The sequence below is a fragment of the Ornithorhynchus anatinus genome, chromosome 1 (assembly GCF_004115215.2).
Source record: "Ornithorhynchus anatinus isolate Pmale09 chromosome 1, mOrnAna1.pri.v4, whole genome shotgun sequence".
Lineage (NCBI taxonomy): Eukaryota > Metazoa > Chordata > Mammalia > Monotremata > Ornithorhynchidae > Ornithorhynchus > Ornithorhynchus anatinus.
In genome coordinates this window covers 123,625,066-123,642,190 of record NC_041728.1, presented here as the reverse complement: position 1 = coordinate 123,642,190, position 17,125 = coordinate 123,625,066, and the positions used below count along the sequence as shown (strand labels likewise).

Here is a 17,125-nt window from a genome sequence, read left to right as displayed (position 1 = left end):
AAGCTTGTTGGAGGACGTAGGTATTTCAAGAGGTCTTTGAGGATGGGGAGAGTTCTGCCAATTGTCTGTCATGTTATGTTTGAGGAAGGAGTTTCAGGCTGGTGGAACAAGAAGACAGAGGTGGAGATTTTGGAATGAGGTACCACTGGAAGTGGGTTTGATTATTCCTGACTGCCATAACTATTACTTTCATTAGTGGCCTGGGAGAGTCACTTCACTTCTCTGGGCCTCAGTTCCCTCATCTGTAAAATGGGGATTGAGACTGTTAGCCACTTGGGACAGGGACTGTATCCACCCTGATTTGCTTGTTTTCAACCCATTGCTTAATACAGTGTTTAGCACAGAGTAAGTGCTTAACAGATACCACTCTTACTATTATTATTATTATTATTATTATTTTCAAGGCTGTTCTTTTTAAAAATTAGATTTGGTCTCATGTCTACTAGTTCTATCACACTCTCCCATGACCTTAACACAGTGAGCTGCGGACAGTAGGAGCTTGGAGAGCTGGGTAAATTCAGGTCAAGGGCTGGATGGCTCCTCCTGCATTCTGAGACACCCCTTCTCCCCTTAGTAGTCAGTGGTGGTGGTGGTGATGGTGGTGGGTATCCAGAAAGGCAAAGCAGCATCAGGGGAATCAGAGAGAATCAGAAGAAAACTGTTCTAGGAACAGATAATTCCCTGTTAGATAATTCCATACAGCTAAGGAAAATAGGGGAGCAATGGAATTTTAGCTAAATCAAATAATAAAGACAAATAGAGCAATTTAATCCTCTTTTCAATAATTTAAAACAAACTGCCAATACAACTTGGTTCTGTCTGAGAAACTCTTATATAAGTGTACATGTTTTGGAATAGCAAATGCATTCAACTCTTCCATTAATTTTGTTTTCATTTTGTGTTCTGTATTGGATGAAGAAGGGGAATTAGGAAAAAATCCTTTCAAAAGTAAGCTCCTTGAGGGCAAGAATATTGCCTATTCACTCATTTTGCAGTCTCTTGAACACTTAGTGCAGTGCTCTGCACACAGTAAATGATTAATAAATGCAATTAATTGTTTGATCTGGGTAGAATGCAATGTAGTGGTAAAAGAAACTATTGAGAACACACAGACACACACTCTCTCTCTTTCTCTCTCTCTCTCTGCCTTGGTCAAAGCAAGTTTTCCTGTAATGTGACATTCATTAAGAAGTCAATTCCTGTACTGCAGGAGAACTGAGTGTAAAGGCAACCTGAACTCCTGTATTTCTGATCTAATCTTAATCCAGAGACAATTTGACAGAAATTCTAAGGTCATCGGTTGTACAGTTCTTAAAAATGTGAGATCAATTACTTTGCCGAGCTGGATTAGAGGGAAAGTATAGAAATCACCTAATACTTTCCTAAATATTCCATAGGGGTTGAATGCCAAAACCAGACAGCAGGTACAGGTACAAGAAACAAGAATGACCCTACTTGTAGAGTCCCTCCGTAGGTAATGAAGGGTTACATTAGGTCTTCCTTAGCAGGATAGAGGGGTTAAAAGTAGAAAAATAGATCAAAGATGTTGAGCTACCCTGTGAGATCCAGGGAAGGAGTAGAAATAATTACCCCAGATTGTTATTCATTTGGGGTTTTTTATAGTTTTGATCTCATTAATATACAGCTATCTCCAATGTACCCAAATTATCATCTGCTGATGGTCTTGACTGATTGCATTCCTGAAATGGACTTTTTAAAGGCTTAAAAACATTTAGACCTTTGCTTCTCATTGCAGTGGGTTTTACAGCATTGCCAGCCTGTAAAATGGAGACTGGTAATTGCGATCTGAGCAGAATTTCAAAGGAGATTGTTTTTCATTCAGAATGATGTCTATCTGGAAGAAGTGACTTTCTGGAAGACTGTTCTGGATGGGACTTTGTCTGTAAAGCTTCTTCGTATCTCTGGAGCTGAGACCAAAATCCTGGATTGGGCTCTGCTACCGGTCTGGCATTCTTCACAATCTAGAAAACAAGAGAAAAACTACTTGGGATAAGTAGGCAAAAGGAAATGACTTTTTGAGGGGGTACATGTCCTCCAGGAAGCTTTCTCTGATTGACCTCTCATCTCCTTTCCCTATTTGAGAAACAGCAAGACGTAGTGGTTAGAGCAAGGGCCTGGGAGTCAGAGGAGGTGGGTTCTAATCCCTGCTCTGCCACTTGTCTGCTGTGACCTTGGGCAAGTCACTTCACTTCTCTGGGCCTCAGTTACCACATCTGCAAAATGGGAATTGAGACTGTTAGCCCCACATGGGGCAGGGACTGTGTTCTACCTGATTTGCTTGTATCCACCCAAAGCTTAGTTTAGTGCATGGCACGTAGTAAGTGCTTAGCAAATACCATAATTATTATTATTACTATCTCCTTCCATACATTTCACCTATGCACGTAAGTCTATACCCCATAAGCACTTTGATACTCAACCCATCCCCTCAGCACTTATTTGCTTGCCTTTACCCTCAGTTGCTTTCCCTATCTTTATTGTTTTTTAATACCTGTCTCCCCCAAGAGACCATAAGATGCTTGAGGGCAATGATCATGTTTACTAACTTTATTGTAGCACTTAGGAGAATTCTCTGTTAAGAGTAAGCACTCAAATACTCTTAATTGATTGACTTTAAATATAAAGATAACATTGACTGTCTTGCTATAATAATAATTCAGGGTGGCTGAGGGAATGACTGTATTTCCCTACCATTATCATCAAAATTAATTGAGGACTTTGTTAAGAGCTTACTCTGAAATTCTGGAACTAAATCTAATAGCTCACCTCATCACAGCAGTTTTGGATGGTACACCTGAGAAGAATGACAAACAGCAGGATACCCAAACATTTCTTGTGTGGAGAATTGAAATAAGAATCTGAATTCAAGAGGGACAGAGGAAACATTTTAAGGACAAAGTGAAGCAAAGTCTTAGACAATACTGCATCCCAGCTGAAAACTGGGAGCCAATTGTCAAGGACAGACCAGAACTGCCATCAGGAAGAGCAAAGCCTTTGTAAAGAATGACAGACAAGGAGACTAGAGAGAACAGTGCCAGGAACTGCAAACATTAACCATAATAACATTGGTACATTTGTTTTGTGCACACAGTGTGCTCATGACTGTGGGTTCCACATGAGCCTTTTCCATCTCACACATGCACCTAAGTGCATTTCACCATCATTGGTGTCTACTAATGCAAAGGATGACTATAATAACAATAATAATTGTGGTATTTGTTAAGCACTTACTATGTGCCAAGCACTGTTCTAAGCACTGGAGTAGTTACAAGGTAATCGGGTTGTTCCATGTGGGGCTCACAGCCTTTATCTCCATTTTACAGATGAGATAACTGAGGCACAGAGAAGTTAAGTGGTTTGCCTAAAGTGACAGAGCAGACAAGTGGCAGAGCTGGGATTTAAACCCATGCCTCTGACTCCCAAGCCTGCGCTCTTGCCACTAAGCCACACTCCTTCTCAAATATATCATTATCACACTATATATCGGGGCTCCATAAAATACATGGCATAGTTCCAGGAACCTGCTAACTGCACTTTGGTCTTGACTCTCAAGCCTCAGTTCTCTCACTCACACTGTTCTCCCAGCTCAGAATTCCCTTCATCCCCAAATCTGACACACCACAGCTCTCCACATATTCAAAGCCCTCCTAAAATATGTCTTCCTCCAAGTTTCCTTAATGAATTCCAAGGACCCCAAGTCATATAAACCCATCAGCCATCTCTAGCACCTATGAATTTATTCACACCCATCCTCAGCACTTTTGTGCATGTTTATTTAGTTGTACTTGCATTTATTTATTTTGTCTATTCAATTTGTAAATACCTGTATGTCTGACTCTTCCGTCAGACTGTAAGCTAGTTGTGGGCAGGGTAGTGGAGAAGCAGCGTGGCTCAGTGGAAAGAGCATGGGCTTTGGAGTTAGAGGTCATGGGTTTGAATCCCAGCTCTGCCACTTCTCAGCTGTGTGACTGTGGGCAAGTCTCTTAACCTCTCTGTGCCTCAGTTACCTCATCTGTAAAATGGGGATTAAGACTGTGAGCCCCACGTGGGACAACCTGATTCCCCTGTGTCTACCCCAGCACTTAGAACAGTGCTCTGCACATAGTAAGCGCTTAACAAATACCAACATTATTATTATTAGTGTCACTTCTTTGTTGTGTACTTCCAACAGTTGGGTTACAGTACATTGCACCAAGAAGTGCTCAATGAATAAAAATACTACTAATATAGGAACTGTGGGGTTGCATTAGAATCAGTCACATAACCAAAACAATTCATTCACCACTTTTGTTCAGATATATAAATACTCTGTAGGAGAATGTGTATTGCTCAAAGTGAGATTGGGACTGATTCTACACATATTTTTGCCATGTTGGTGAAGACTTTCAATCAATCAATGGTATTTATCGAGCTTTTACTGTATGCAGAACACTGTATTAAGCACTTGGGGTACTTACAGAGTTGGTAGATATGTTCCCTGCCTACAAGGATTTTACAGTCTTTGTGAAGAAGGTGAGGTCTTTTTTTGTGTGTGTGTGTGCAGATTTTTTGGGTGGTTATTGGAGATTTATCTCTTCAACACTAGCAGGATTATAGAAATTTACCCTGTGTCAACTAGCCCTGCCTGAGTGTCACTCAGTTGTAATCAGGATGGCACATTCACCATTTGACCTCATCTTGTCTTTGGCCACTGTGCTCCTGTAGAATAGTCATTAAGTTGACTGTGATGACACTGAAAATGATAAACTCGAAATGATAACATCTTCAGATAAGGCTCTAAACATTATTTAAACATCTCCTGATGTCTAAGCCAGTCCTTCTGTGGTAGACTGAGGCTGTGTAATAATAATAATAATGATAATAATTATGGTATTTGTTAAGCATTTACAATTCTCTTTTTCTCTGACTCTTCTCTTGCTATTATCCCTTTTCTCTTCCGTATCTTTTTCCTGATTTTTTTTTTCTTGGAGTAGATACAAGTTACTCAGGTTGGACACAATCCATGCCTGACATGATACTCACAGTCTTAATCCCCATTTTACAGATGAGGTAACTGAGGCTCAGAGAAGTTAAGTGACTTGTCCAGGTCACACAGCAGACAAGTGCCAGAGTTGGAATTAGAACCCATGAACTTCTGACTCTCAGCTTCGTTCTCTATCCATTACGCCATGCTGCTTCTCACATCTCCATAATCAATCAATTAGTGAATCAATTAATAGTATTCATTGAGTACTTATTGCATACAGAGCACTCTATTAAGCCCCTAGGAGCTTAATACAACCCCTACCCTTATTTTAATATCTGTCTTTCCCTCTTGACTCTAAACTTCTTGTGGGCAAGGACCCTATCTATGAACTATACTTTCCCCACATGCTTAGTCTAACCCTCTAAACACAGCACTCAGTAAATACCAATGATTGGTTGAAGTCATTTACAAGCTAAGTTAAAAGCTCCAACTAAGGTTTGGAGCAATCTTTTGAAGAGTTGCAAAACCGATTGAATCTGGCTGAGATAATATTTCTAATAAAAAGATAACCAGCAATTAATATTTTTCTCAGAATAATTTATTGAAAAAGGAATAGGAGAAGATTGAGATTAAAACCACAAACTCAGAAATAAACCAGACTCCCCTCTTCCCTGGCTGGCCTGCCCACAGTCTCGATTAGGTGGTGATTAAGAAGCAGTTTGGCTTTGTGGGTAGAGCATGGACCTGGCAGTAAGAAGGACCTAGATTCTAATTTCAACTCTGTCACTTGTCCGCTGTGTGACCTGGACAAATCACTTAACATCTCCCTGCCTCATTTACCCCATCTGTAGAATGGAGATTACGACTGTGTGTCCCATGTGGGGCATGGACTGTGTCCAACCCCAGCGCTTAGTACAATACTTGGCACCTAGAAAATGTTTAACAAATACCATTTAAAAAAAAAAAAAGAGGTAACTGACCCCGGAGCTGCAGTCTGTCATCAATCATAGAGTAGAGGAGAAGAGAAAAGAGTAGGACTCTGACCTCTGACCCTCCCTGGAAACTCTGTGGCCCAGAACGCCCCTTTACCTACTGAGAAATGCAAATTCCTCCTGGCCTTCTCTGCCATTCCCCTGCCACCTCCAACGGTACATCTCATTGGATGTTCTGAAATCCTGAAGTTCTTACCACTGATAGTAATTCCATTCAGCACAGAATATCGCAGAGCTGCTTTGATTTGGATTTGTGTGGTTTATATTACCAGGGGTTTTAAAGCCAGGCAGTCATAATGTTTAATGGGACATGCAATTTCTAGCAGAGTTTTTTTTAGCACTTCCTGATTTTCCTCCATTGATTCTGTCTCCTCTTGATTATCCTTTTTCTCTTCCTCATTCATTCATTCATTCAATCGTATTTATTGAGTGTTTACTGTGTACAGAGAACTGTATAAGTGCTTGGGAAGTACAATTTGGCAACAGAGACAATCCCTACCCCACAAGGTGCTCACAGCTAGAAGGGGAAGATAGACAACAAAACAAAACAAAACAAGTAAAGAGGCATCACTACCCTCAAAATAGATAAATAGAACCATAAATAAATGTACATCATTAATAAAATAAATAGAACAATAAATATGTACAAATATGTACAAGCAAGTGCTGTGGGGAGGGGAAGGGGGTAGAGCAGAAGAAGGGAGTAGGGGCGATGGGGAGGGGAGGAGGAGCAGAGGGAAAGGGAGGGCTCAGTCTGAGAAGGCCTCCTGGAGGAGGTGAGCTTTCAGTAGGGCTTTGAAGAGGGGAAGAGAGCTAGTTTGGCGGACGTGAGGAGGGAGGGCATTCCAGGTCAGAGGTAGGATGTGGGCCAGTGTTCAATGGAGGGACAGGCAGGAACGAGGCATAGTGAGGAGGTTAGTGGCAGAGGAGTGGAGTGTGTGGGCTGGGCTGTAGGAGAAGAGAAGGGAGGTGAGGTAGGAGGGGGCAAGGTGATGGAGAGCTTTGAAGCCAATATTCAGGAGTTTTTACTTCATATGAAGGTTGATGGCAACCACTGGAGATTTTTGAGGAGGGGAGTGACATGTCCAGATCGTTTCTACAGAAAGATAATCTGGGCAGCTGAGTGAAGTATAGACTGAAGCAGGGAGAGACAGGTGGATGGGAGATCAGAAAGGAGGCTGACGCAGTAGTCCATTTGGGATACTATGAGAGATTGTACCAGCAATGTAGTAGTTGGGGTGGAGAGGAAGGGGCAGATCCTCCTTCACTATTCTCTTTCATTTTATTTCCCAGCATCTTTTTCTATGCATTCTCCTCTTCTCCTACTCTTTTCTGGTTATTATCCCTTTGCTCTTTGATATTTTTTTCCAAAGTCCCATTTTTCCCCTTCACTCTGCTTTCTCTTACATATCTGCCCTATGCTCTCCACTTCAGGTTACTCAGCCTAGTCAGTAGCTGGGACACTTTCTCCTGACTTTCCGAACCACTGCTAAGCCACTTGAGGTATCTCTTCCCTGAACAGTGGCTCTCACACCTCAGCAGAGTTGTGGGTGAGAAAGCTAAAATGCAAGCGAGTGAGCACTGATTCAGTGACTGGCAAATATTATATAACCTGTGCAATTTAGGTGGAATGGACCTCTTCATCCCAACAGCCCCCATGCTGGTCCAGGAACTCTCATTCAATCATATTTATTGAGCAGAACTTGCCATTTCCCAGCTCACTAATTACTTCTATTCCCTCACTCATCTCCCTCCATCCTGGGAAGCAGAGTGGCCTAGAGGAGAGAGTATGGAGCTGAGAGTTAGAGGACCTGAGTTCCAATCCTGGCTCTCCCTCTTACTTTTCACTCAATTGCATTAAATTGAGCACTTTAAAGTGTGGAGAACTGTACTACCCACTTGGAAGAGTGCACTACAACCAATAAGCAGACACATGAGATTACGGTCTATAGGGGGAGGCAGGTATAAATATAAATAAATAAATTACAGATATATACTGAAGTGCTATGGGACAGGGAGGAGGGTTGAATGAAGGAAGCAAGTCACTGCGATGCAAAGGGGAGTGGGAGAAGAGGAAAGGAAGGCTTAGGGAAGGCCTCTTGGAGGAGATGTGCCTTCAGTAAGGCTTTGAAGTGGAGGAGAGTAATTGTCAGATATGAGGAGGAAGGCCTGAAGCAGGACATGGGCTAGAGATCGGCAGCGAGACAGACAAGATCAAGGTACAGAGAGAGGTTAACATTAGAGGAGCAAAGTGTGCAGGCTGGGATGTAGTAGAAGAGTAGTGAAGTGAGGTAAGGGAGGGCAAGGTGGTTGAGTGCTTTAAAGCCAGTGGTAAAGAGTTTTTCTCTGATGCAGAGGTGGATTCATTTATTTAATGTATTTATTGAATGCTTACAGTATGCATTACACTTATTAAGTGCTTAGTACAGTGCTATGCACCCAGTAAGTGCTCAAAAAATAAGATTGAATATACTAAGCGCTTGGGAGAGCAAAATGCAACAATATCAGACACATTCCCTGCCCACGGTGAGCTTGGGTAAGCACTGGAGGTTTCTGAGAAGTGGGGAAACTTGGCCTGAATGTTTTTATAGGAAAATGATCTGGGCAGCAGAGTGAAGGATGGACTGGAGTGGGGAGAGACAGGAGGCAGGGAGGTCAACAAAGAGTCTGATATAATAATCATGGTGGGGTACGATAAGTGATTGGATTGACCTGCTGCAAAACCTTGAGCAAGCCATTTAACTTCTCTGCGCCTTGGTTTACCTCATCTGTAAAATGGGGATTGATACCAATTCTCTCCCCCGACTTGCTTAAACTGGGAGACCCATGAGGGATCCTGATTATATTCAGACAGTGCCTTGTTCTCATCATTCCCATTGCTGATAATAATAATAATAATATTGGTATTTGCTAAGCACTTACTATGTGCCAAGCACTGTTCTAAATGCTGGGATAGATACAAGGTAATCAGGTTGTCCCACATAGGGCTCACAGTCTTCATCCCCATTTTACAGATGGGGTAACTGAGGAATAGGGAAGTTAAGTGACTTGCCCAAGGTCACACAGCTGACAAGCGGTGGAGTCAGATTTAGAACCCACGACCTCTGACTCCCAAGCCCGTGCTCTTTCTATTAAGCCACTCTGCTTCTCTGCTGCTGATGCTCACCCCCTCCAACCTGCCCAGAAGCCTTCCCTCTTAACATCCAACAGTCGGCAGCTGTTCCCAGATTTAAAATTCTTCTGAAATCACATCTCCCTTCAGGAGGCTTTCCCTGATTATTTTTCCCTAATCTCCCCATCTTCCACTTCAATGCTTCCCTCCAGACTAAAAACTCCTTATGGGGAGGGAGCATGTCTATCAACTCTGTTATATTGTATTCTCTCAAGCGCTTAGGGCAGTGTTCTGCACACAGTAAGCCTTTAATAAAAATGATCGATAGATCGATTTCATGCCCCCAAAATATGCAAGTACTCAAAACCACCCTACAACACTCTTACATACTTAGAACATGAGCCCCATGTGGGACAGGGACTGTGTCCAAAATGAATATCTTGTATCTTCCCCAATTCTTAGGATAGTGTCTGGCACACTTATCAAATGCCATAATGGTTCTTTGCATGCTCCTTGTACTATGGACTGGGGTAAAATCTGCTCCCATATGTTCTTGAACTCCTCCATCCACCAAGATCTTGAGCCTATTATGTGTATTTGTTTATGTTGTTTTTAAAAATTTCATCACTCCTGATGCATCTGTCTCCAAAGCCCTCTCCTCACTTAAACACTTAAGATTGTGAGCTCCCCAAGGAACAGGGACCATGTCTAATTTCCCACCTGTATGTTCTTCCCCCCCACCCACTCAGAATCCCACCTGGAGAGTTTCCAGTACTCTACCAGTCTCATCTATGGGTGGGAGAGTCAAGCAGAGTCATAATCTATACATTCCTAGCTTGGGCTGTGGCTTAGCAAGTGGAAGGCAATCTGCTACAAGTCACAGCTCAGCTGTGCTCTCAGCTCACCTATGCTGGGCAGCAGTGGCACGGGAGAAAGTCGAGGGCAGAGACTCAAGTTTATTGTGTGGAAGGAGGCAAAGGTAAACCACTTCTGTATTTTTACCTAGAAAACTCTATGGATACACTACCAGAACAATTGCAGATGGAGGTGGGATGTTCTGGGAGAGAGGTGTCTGTGGAATCGCTACGGGTCAGAGACAATTTGACTGCATAAGACAAGACATTCTTTCCCAGTGCTTAGTACAGTGCTCTACACATAGTAAGCCCTTAATAAATACTATTACTACTACTCTTATTAATAGTCCCTCCTACCTGTAACTTATTTTAGTGTTGCTCTCCCTCACTAACACTCCTAGATCCTCTAGAGCAGGAATCAAGACTGCTAGCTTCTCTAGGACAAGAAATATGGTTACTAATTCTATTGCACTCCCCAAAGCCCTTAGAGTATAGTGCTCTGCACATATTTGGCATTCAGGGAATAGTTAACTTCCAAAGCAGAGCAGCTCGAAGACAAATCTTTCCTTAGTTCTTGCTGTCCCACCGGCTGGAACATTTTGTCAACAATCTCCTTATCTGACAAACAAACAGGTTGTTTTCCCAGGAGTTGGGGGTGGGGTGAGATCTGTGCCCAAAATTAACCTAGAGCTTCCTGCAGCCTTAATAGCTGATGAGTAGTTGGGCTAAAATTAGCACATTTGCTTGTTGGGAAAGGGGGGAAGAGGAGGATATTCTAAAGCTAAAGAATGCTGAAGGGCAGGGAGAAGCTTTTCTGTTTATACTATCCCAGGTAGCAACCCACTTCAGAAATTCCATCCCTGGGGGATTCTGCAGTGTTGATTCTAGGTCAGCTGGCACCACAGCTGAAAGACCATCACACACATCCTGCAATGATAGGCACAACGAGGCAGGTAAATTGGCTGGGGCTTTAACTGCATCCATTCATTTGGGGTCTGTAAACTTCTAAGGATATAAATGAACTACTTGACAATAAGGGAAACATAGTTTAGATAACCTGACTCAGATTTAGGAGAAGTAGCGTGGCTCAGTGGAAAGAGCATGGGCTGGGGAGTCAGAGATCATGGGTTCAAATTCTGACTCTGCCGCTTTGGGTAAGTCACTTTACTTCTCTGTGCCTCAATTACCTCTTCTGTAAAATGGGGATGAAGATTGTGAGTCCCACGTGGGACAACTTGATCACTTTGTATCCTCCCTAGCGCTTAGAACAGTGCTTTGCCCTACTGAGAGCTTACCTCCTCCAAGAGGCCTTCCCAGACTGAGCTACCCCTTTTCCCTCTGCCCCCTCTCTGCTCCCCCTCCACCCTCCTCCCTTCCCCCTTTCACCTACCCTCAGCTAAGCCCCCTTTCCCTCTGCTCCTCCTCCCCTCCCCTTCCCTTCAGCACTGTGCTCACTTGTATATATTTTTATTACCCTATTTATTTTGTTAATGAGGTGTACATCCCCTTGATTTTATTTATTGTGATTTTTTTGTATTGTTTTTGTCCATCTGTCTCCCCTTATTAGACTGTGAGCCTTTCATTGGGCAGGGATTGTCTCTGTTGCCAAATTGTATATTCCAAGCGCTTAGTACAGTGCTCCACACATAGCAAGCGCTCAATAAATACTGTTGAATGAATGAATGGTAAGTGCTTAACAAATGCCATCATCATTATTATTATCTTACTTTAACTTTTGCTAGAATTCTGCCCAGGTCCATTCCCTATGTAGCAGAGTTAGGCCAGCACCAACCACAACCTGGGTAGATTTGGGTGAACTCAGATAGTCCCTGGCTTCCAAAAGCTCTTCCACTTCACCCACTTTGTTTCAGCAACAATGTTGCAATTCATGCTACTTATAATAATGATGGTATTTGTTAAGCGCTTACTATGTGCAAAGCACTGTTCTAAGTGCTGGGTGGAGTAATAATTCCACAGGGGCACTGCTGTCTCCAGGCTCCTGGGACTACATGTCCTCAAAGCCCTAGGGGAAATTGTGCACATGAGGTCATGCTCTTGAAAGAGTGCCTGGATCCTTTTCTGTTTTTGTTTGAACTCACTTCCAGTCTGGTTTGGAGCTTGGACCATGGAGGTTAGAACTGATGATGATGATGACTATGGTACTTGTTAAGAGTTTACTATGTGCCAGGCACTGTACTAAACGCTGGGGTGGAGACAAGCAAATTAAGTTGGACACAGTCCCTGTCGCACATGAGGCTCACAGTCTCAAACCCCATTTTAGAGCTGAGGTATCTGAGGCCCCCGAGAAGTGAAGTGACTTGCCCAAGGTCACAGAGCAGACAAGTGGCAGAGCTGGGATTAGAACTCATATCCTTCTTACAGGCCTGTGCTCTACCTCCGACATCAGGCTGCTTCTTGACAGAAGCAGTCCAGAACTGCCTCTGGACTGACTAAAGCACAGGCTGGAATGGGGTGGGCTGAGAGCAATTTGGCTCTGGGCCAGGTCAGATGACATGCCACTGCAGGACTTCAGTTTCTTTCCAGGCTCTAAAGTCCATGGTGTTCATGCCCCGCTAATGCTTAAAGGAGCAGCATGGCTTAGTAGATACAGCATGGACCTGAGAGTCAGAAGGACATGGGTTTTAATCCTGGACTATCACTTTTCTACTCTGTGACCTCAGGCAAGTCGCTTCACTTTTCTAGACCTCAGTTGTCTAGTCTGTATAAGGCGGAATAAGCCTGTGAGTCCCATGTGGGACAGGAGGCTGTGTCTAACTGGATTTGCTTGTATCTACCTCGTGCTTAGTACAGTGCCTGGTACATAGTAAGCATTTAACAAATACCATTATGATTTTAATTTTTATTACTATTAATAATTGATTTCATCTTCCTGACCTCTGTTTGATACAACACAGACTCTTGGATGGGACTCTATCCTGGGACAGTAATATTATCCAACCTGAACCTATATTAGTATTATATTATTATAATTATATAATATAATTATATTATATTAGCATGAGAAGCAGCATGGCATAGTGGATAGAGCATGGGCCTGGGAGTCAGAAGGTCATGGGTTCTAACTCTGCCTCTGCAGCTAGTCTGCTGTATGACCTTGGGCAAGTCACTTCACTTCTCTGGGCCTCAGTTACCTCACCTGTAAAATGGGGATTAAGACTGTGAGCCCCATGTGGAACAATTTAACTACTCTCTATCTACCCCAGAGCTTAGAACAGTGCTTTGCACACAGTAAGCACTTAATAAATACTGTTGAATAAATTGAATGATCTCACCACCCCTGCATTGGTTCGGTGAGAACAAAACTGTTCTGGGAATCAGCCCCGGTTATGCCTCCTGAGACGGTAACATTGCGGGTGAAGTTTTCTGACTGAAGAATCCTTAGTAAGTGCTCAATAAATACCATTGACTGATTAAGGAGTTCAAAAGGTAGCCGAGCACAACAAGAACCTTGAAGAATAACTGGTTAATAAATAATAATGATAATTATGGTATTTGTTAAGCACTTACTATGTGCCAGGCACTGTTCTAAGCTCTGGGGTAGATAGAGAGTAGTTAAATTGTTCCACATGGGGCTCACAGTCTTAATCCCCATTTTACAGGTGAGGTAACTGAGGCCCAGTGAAGTGACTTGCCCAAGGTCATACAGCAGACTAGCTGCAGAGGCAGAGTTAGAACCCATGACCTTCTGACTCCCAGGCCCATGCTCTATCCACTATGCCATGCTGCTTCTCATGCTGGATAATGCAGAAAAGACGGCAGCAGGACAATCACCTGCTGGGTTACATCGTGGCAGCCCAGAATTGGCACTGTGCTGTGGTTACATCAACTTTGAGTGGGTCCAGCATATAAAAACCCTCTGGATGGACTTTCCAATATGATGACCCCTGCTCCCGCTGAAACACAACTGGCAGAGATGAGAGAATGTGAGTTGAGCTTCACCAACCTCTATTGCTAAAATCAATTCCTTCATAAAGCCTTAGTCTTGAAATTTCAGGAGCAAGGCTCCTCCTTACATCTCTAAGGATGACTCCTTTATCAACATCATCACAGTCTAGTTACTCAAGCATTCAAGCATGTAAAGCCCCCAAACTAAAAACAATTATATATTTTATTTAATGGTATTTGATAAATGCTTTCTATGTGCCATGCACATGTACTAAGTGCTGGGGTAGGTACAGATTTATTAGGTTGAACACAGTCCTTGTCCTATATGGGCCTCACAGTCTAAGTTGGAAGGAAGAGGATTTAATTCCCATTTTACAGCTGAGGGAATTGAGACGCGGAGAGAAGTTAAGTGATTTGCCCAAAGTCACATAGTAGGCGATTGGCGGAGCCAGAATTAGAACCCAGGTCCTCGACTCCCAGGCTCATGTTCTTTCCACTAGGCCATGCCTAGAGAAGAAATATGATCACTTTTCGATCTGATGGACTGCTTCTCTGTAAAGTCAAGTCAATCAATCAATCGATCGTATTTATTGAGCACTTACTGTGTGCAGAGCATTTATTCATTCATTCAATAGTATTTATTGAGCACTTACTATGTGCAGAGAACTGTACTAAGTGCTTAGGAGAGTGCAATATAATGGTATAATGGAATCAGTAGATATGTTCGCTGCCCACAATGAGCTTAAAGTGAGAGGGAGAGAGGCAATAACAGAAATAGAGAAACACCCTGTGTGCAAAGCGATGGTACATACTGAACTGGTTTCTCAGGCCTTTCCTTGAGGCTATTTGCTTCCAAAGGAGAGACAGTAACAGTAATTCATTCAATAGTATTTAATGAGCGCTTACTATGTGGAGAGCAGTGTACTAAGCGCTTGGATATAGTTCGCTGGGCATCAACAGGATGAACTCAAAGGTGGATGCAGCTAAGGAGACAGCATTTTTCTGGCAGGCAGCTCATAAAAAGCCCCTTAATGATCAGAAAGTGATATTTCTTCACCAGGCATGGCCTAGTGGAAAAAACCCCAGGCCTGGGAGTCAGAGGACCTGGGTTCTAATCCTGGCTTCACCAATTGCTTGCTGAGTGACCTCGGTCAAATCACTTAACTTCTCTCTGTGTCTCAGTTCTCTCATTTGTAAAATGGGAATTAAATCCTCCTCCTTCCAACTTAGACTGTGAGCCCCATGTACAACAAGGACTGTGTTCAACCTATATCTACCCCATCCATAATAAGCACTGAACTAAGACCATTAAAAAAAAGAAAAATACACGATGTCGCTGAGGAGATGGCAGAGCCCGGAGGATCGACCAGTGAATGGAGAGATGGGAAGCAGCATGGCCTAGTGGATACAGCATGGGTTTGGGAATCAGAAGGACCTGGGTTCTAATCCTGGTTCCATCACTTGTCTGCTGTGTGACCTTGGGCAAGTCACTTAACTTCTCTGTGCCTCAGTTATCTCATCTGTAAAATGGGGATTAAGACCGTGAGCCCCAAGTGGGTCAGTGACTGAGTCCAACCGGATTAGCTTGTATCTACCCCAGCACTTACAGCAGTGTTTGACACGTAGTAAACACTTAACAAATACCATCTGTAGTATTACTATTATTACTATTATTGGAGATGGCATTGATGTCCAGCTGTACTGCTGAGTGACTGCGTGCCTTCACCTCTCCTGACTGCAGTTTCTCTCAGGGCCAAATGATGCTAATAACATCCCAGACCTTCTTTTCCCTGAGACATAATGAGGGTTAATGACGCCAGATCAGCAGAGCACTTAGAGCTCCTCTGAGATGAGCACTATAAAACTGGGGAATTGCCCTTGTAATTCAGCTGCCTGCAGTTCCCTGGGACTCTCAGCTCATGAGGCCCAGTTCCTCCATCACAGATAGGAGCCCACACCACCGGGGTAAAATGGACCGAAAATACTAATAATCGTGACATTTGTTAAGCACTTACTATGTGCAGGCACTGTTCTAGGCGTTGGGGTAGATACAAGCTAATCAGGTTGGACACAGTCCCTGTCCTACATGGGGATCATGGTCTTAATCCCCATTTTACAGCTGAGGAAGATGAGGCATAGAGAAGCGAAGTGACTCGCCCAAAGTCATGCAGCAGAGGAGTGTCAGAGCTGGGAGGAGAACCCTTCTGACTCCCAGGCCCAGGCTCTATCTACTAGGCCCCATACAGCGATACCTGGAACGCCTCCTTCAGGGTCATCCTTCGGTGCCTCATCAGGTAGGCGGTGCAGATGGCCGCGGAGCGGCTGCGCCCATTCTTACAGTAAACGAGGCACCTGCCCCCGTCCCTCACGGCAGCCTCGATGGCATCTGCACATGGCTCGAAGTGCTCATACAGGTTCTCCGAGGGGTCGTCGAAGACGGGGACCCTGAGGGTCCTGACTCCTGGCTGGTTGGGGCATGGTTGCTGCCTGGACACGTTGACGCAGAATGTGACCCCGGCCTGGGTGAGCAAGGCCTCACTGCAGGCCGCCCGGGAGCCGCTGAGGAGAAGGGAGTCCGTGACCTGACAGAGCTCGGGCATCATCGGCTGTGGCAGCTGAGCCAAGCTGGGGCCTGTGGGGTGGTCTTTCTGTGGTGCGGGAGTCTTGGGGGGTCTTTCAGAGCTCCGCTCTCCCAAGGAGGCATTAAAGGCTGTGGCAATGCATAAAACGGTGCTTCAACTGGAGCTAATGAGAAGTGCCGGATGCCCGTTTCAGCAGGATTTCTCTGCCTCTTTTCTATCCTCCTGCTCCTCAGCCATCTGTGCCGAGCTATATTTATTCCAAATGTTTCCAGTCCAGAGGCTCCCTTTGGGTCCTAGCTCCCTACCAGTCTGTCAGTTAGTTCAGCGTATATATTGAGTGCTTACTGTGTGCAGGACACTGAAATAAGTGTTTGGAAGAGTATGAGATAACAACACAACAGACACATTCTCTGCCCACAATGAGCTTACAGTCTAAAGATTGTAATCATTATCATCATCAGCAGCAGGGAACATTATAGAATGCTTCAGGGAGTGAAGCCCATCCTAGCCCCCTGGAAGGGGGGGGGGTGTGTGTTTGTGTGTGTGTGTGTGTGTGTGTGTGTGTGTGTGTGGAAAAAGCAGAATGCTGCAGATGGTCTGGGGCAGACTTAGCAGTGGGGAACCCATGTAAAGTTAGCTTTGTGGGACCAACTCAGGGCAAACCTGTCACAGCCTATTTATTTACCAAAGAA

General features: G+C 43.9%; 1 protein-coding gene across 1 annotated transcript; it reads right to left on the bottom strand.

The window, feature by feature from the left end:
* Positions 1-372: 372 nt before the first annotated feature.
* Positions 373-16,616, bottom strand: DUSP28 (dual specificity phosphatase 28). Its single transcript, XM_001509433.5, has 2 exons — positions 16,104-16,616; positions 373-1,982 (listed from the first exon to the last, which is right to left on the bottom strand). Exons 1-2 carry the CDS (start codon positions 16,452-16,454, stop codon positions 1,836-1,838), a joined length of 498 nt encoding a protein of 165 aa, XP_001509483.3. The 5' UTR covers positions 16,455-16,616; the 3' UTR covers positions 373-1,835.
* Positions 16,617-17,125: the final 509 nt, after the last annotated feature.

Coding starts and splice junctions, on each gene's coding strand:
- DUSP28 (XM_001509433.5), bottom strand. CDS start 16,454: ATGATGCCCGAGCTCTGTCAGGTCACGGACTCCCTTCTCCTCAGCGGC. Junction 1,983..16,103: donor CCCTGAAGGAGGCGTTCCAG/GTATCGCTGTAT, acceptor CTTGTTTTCTAG/ATTGTGAAGAATGCCAGACC.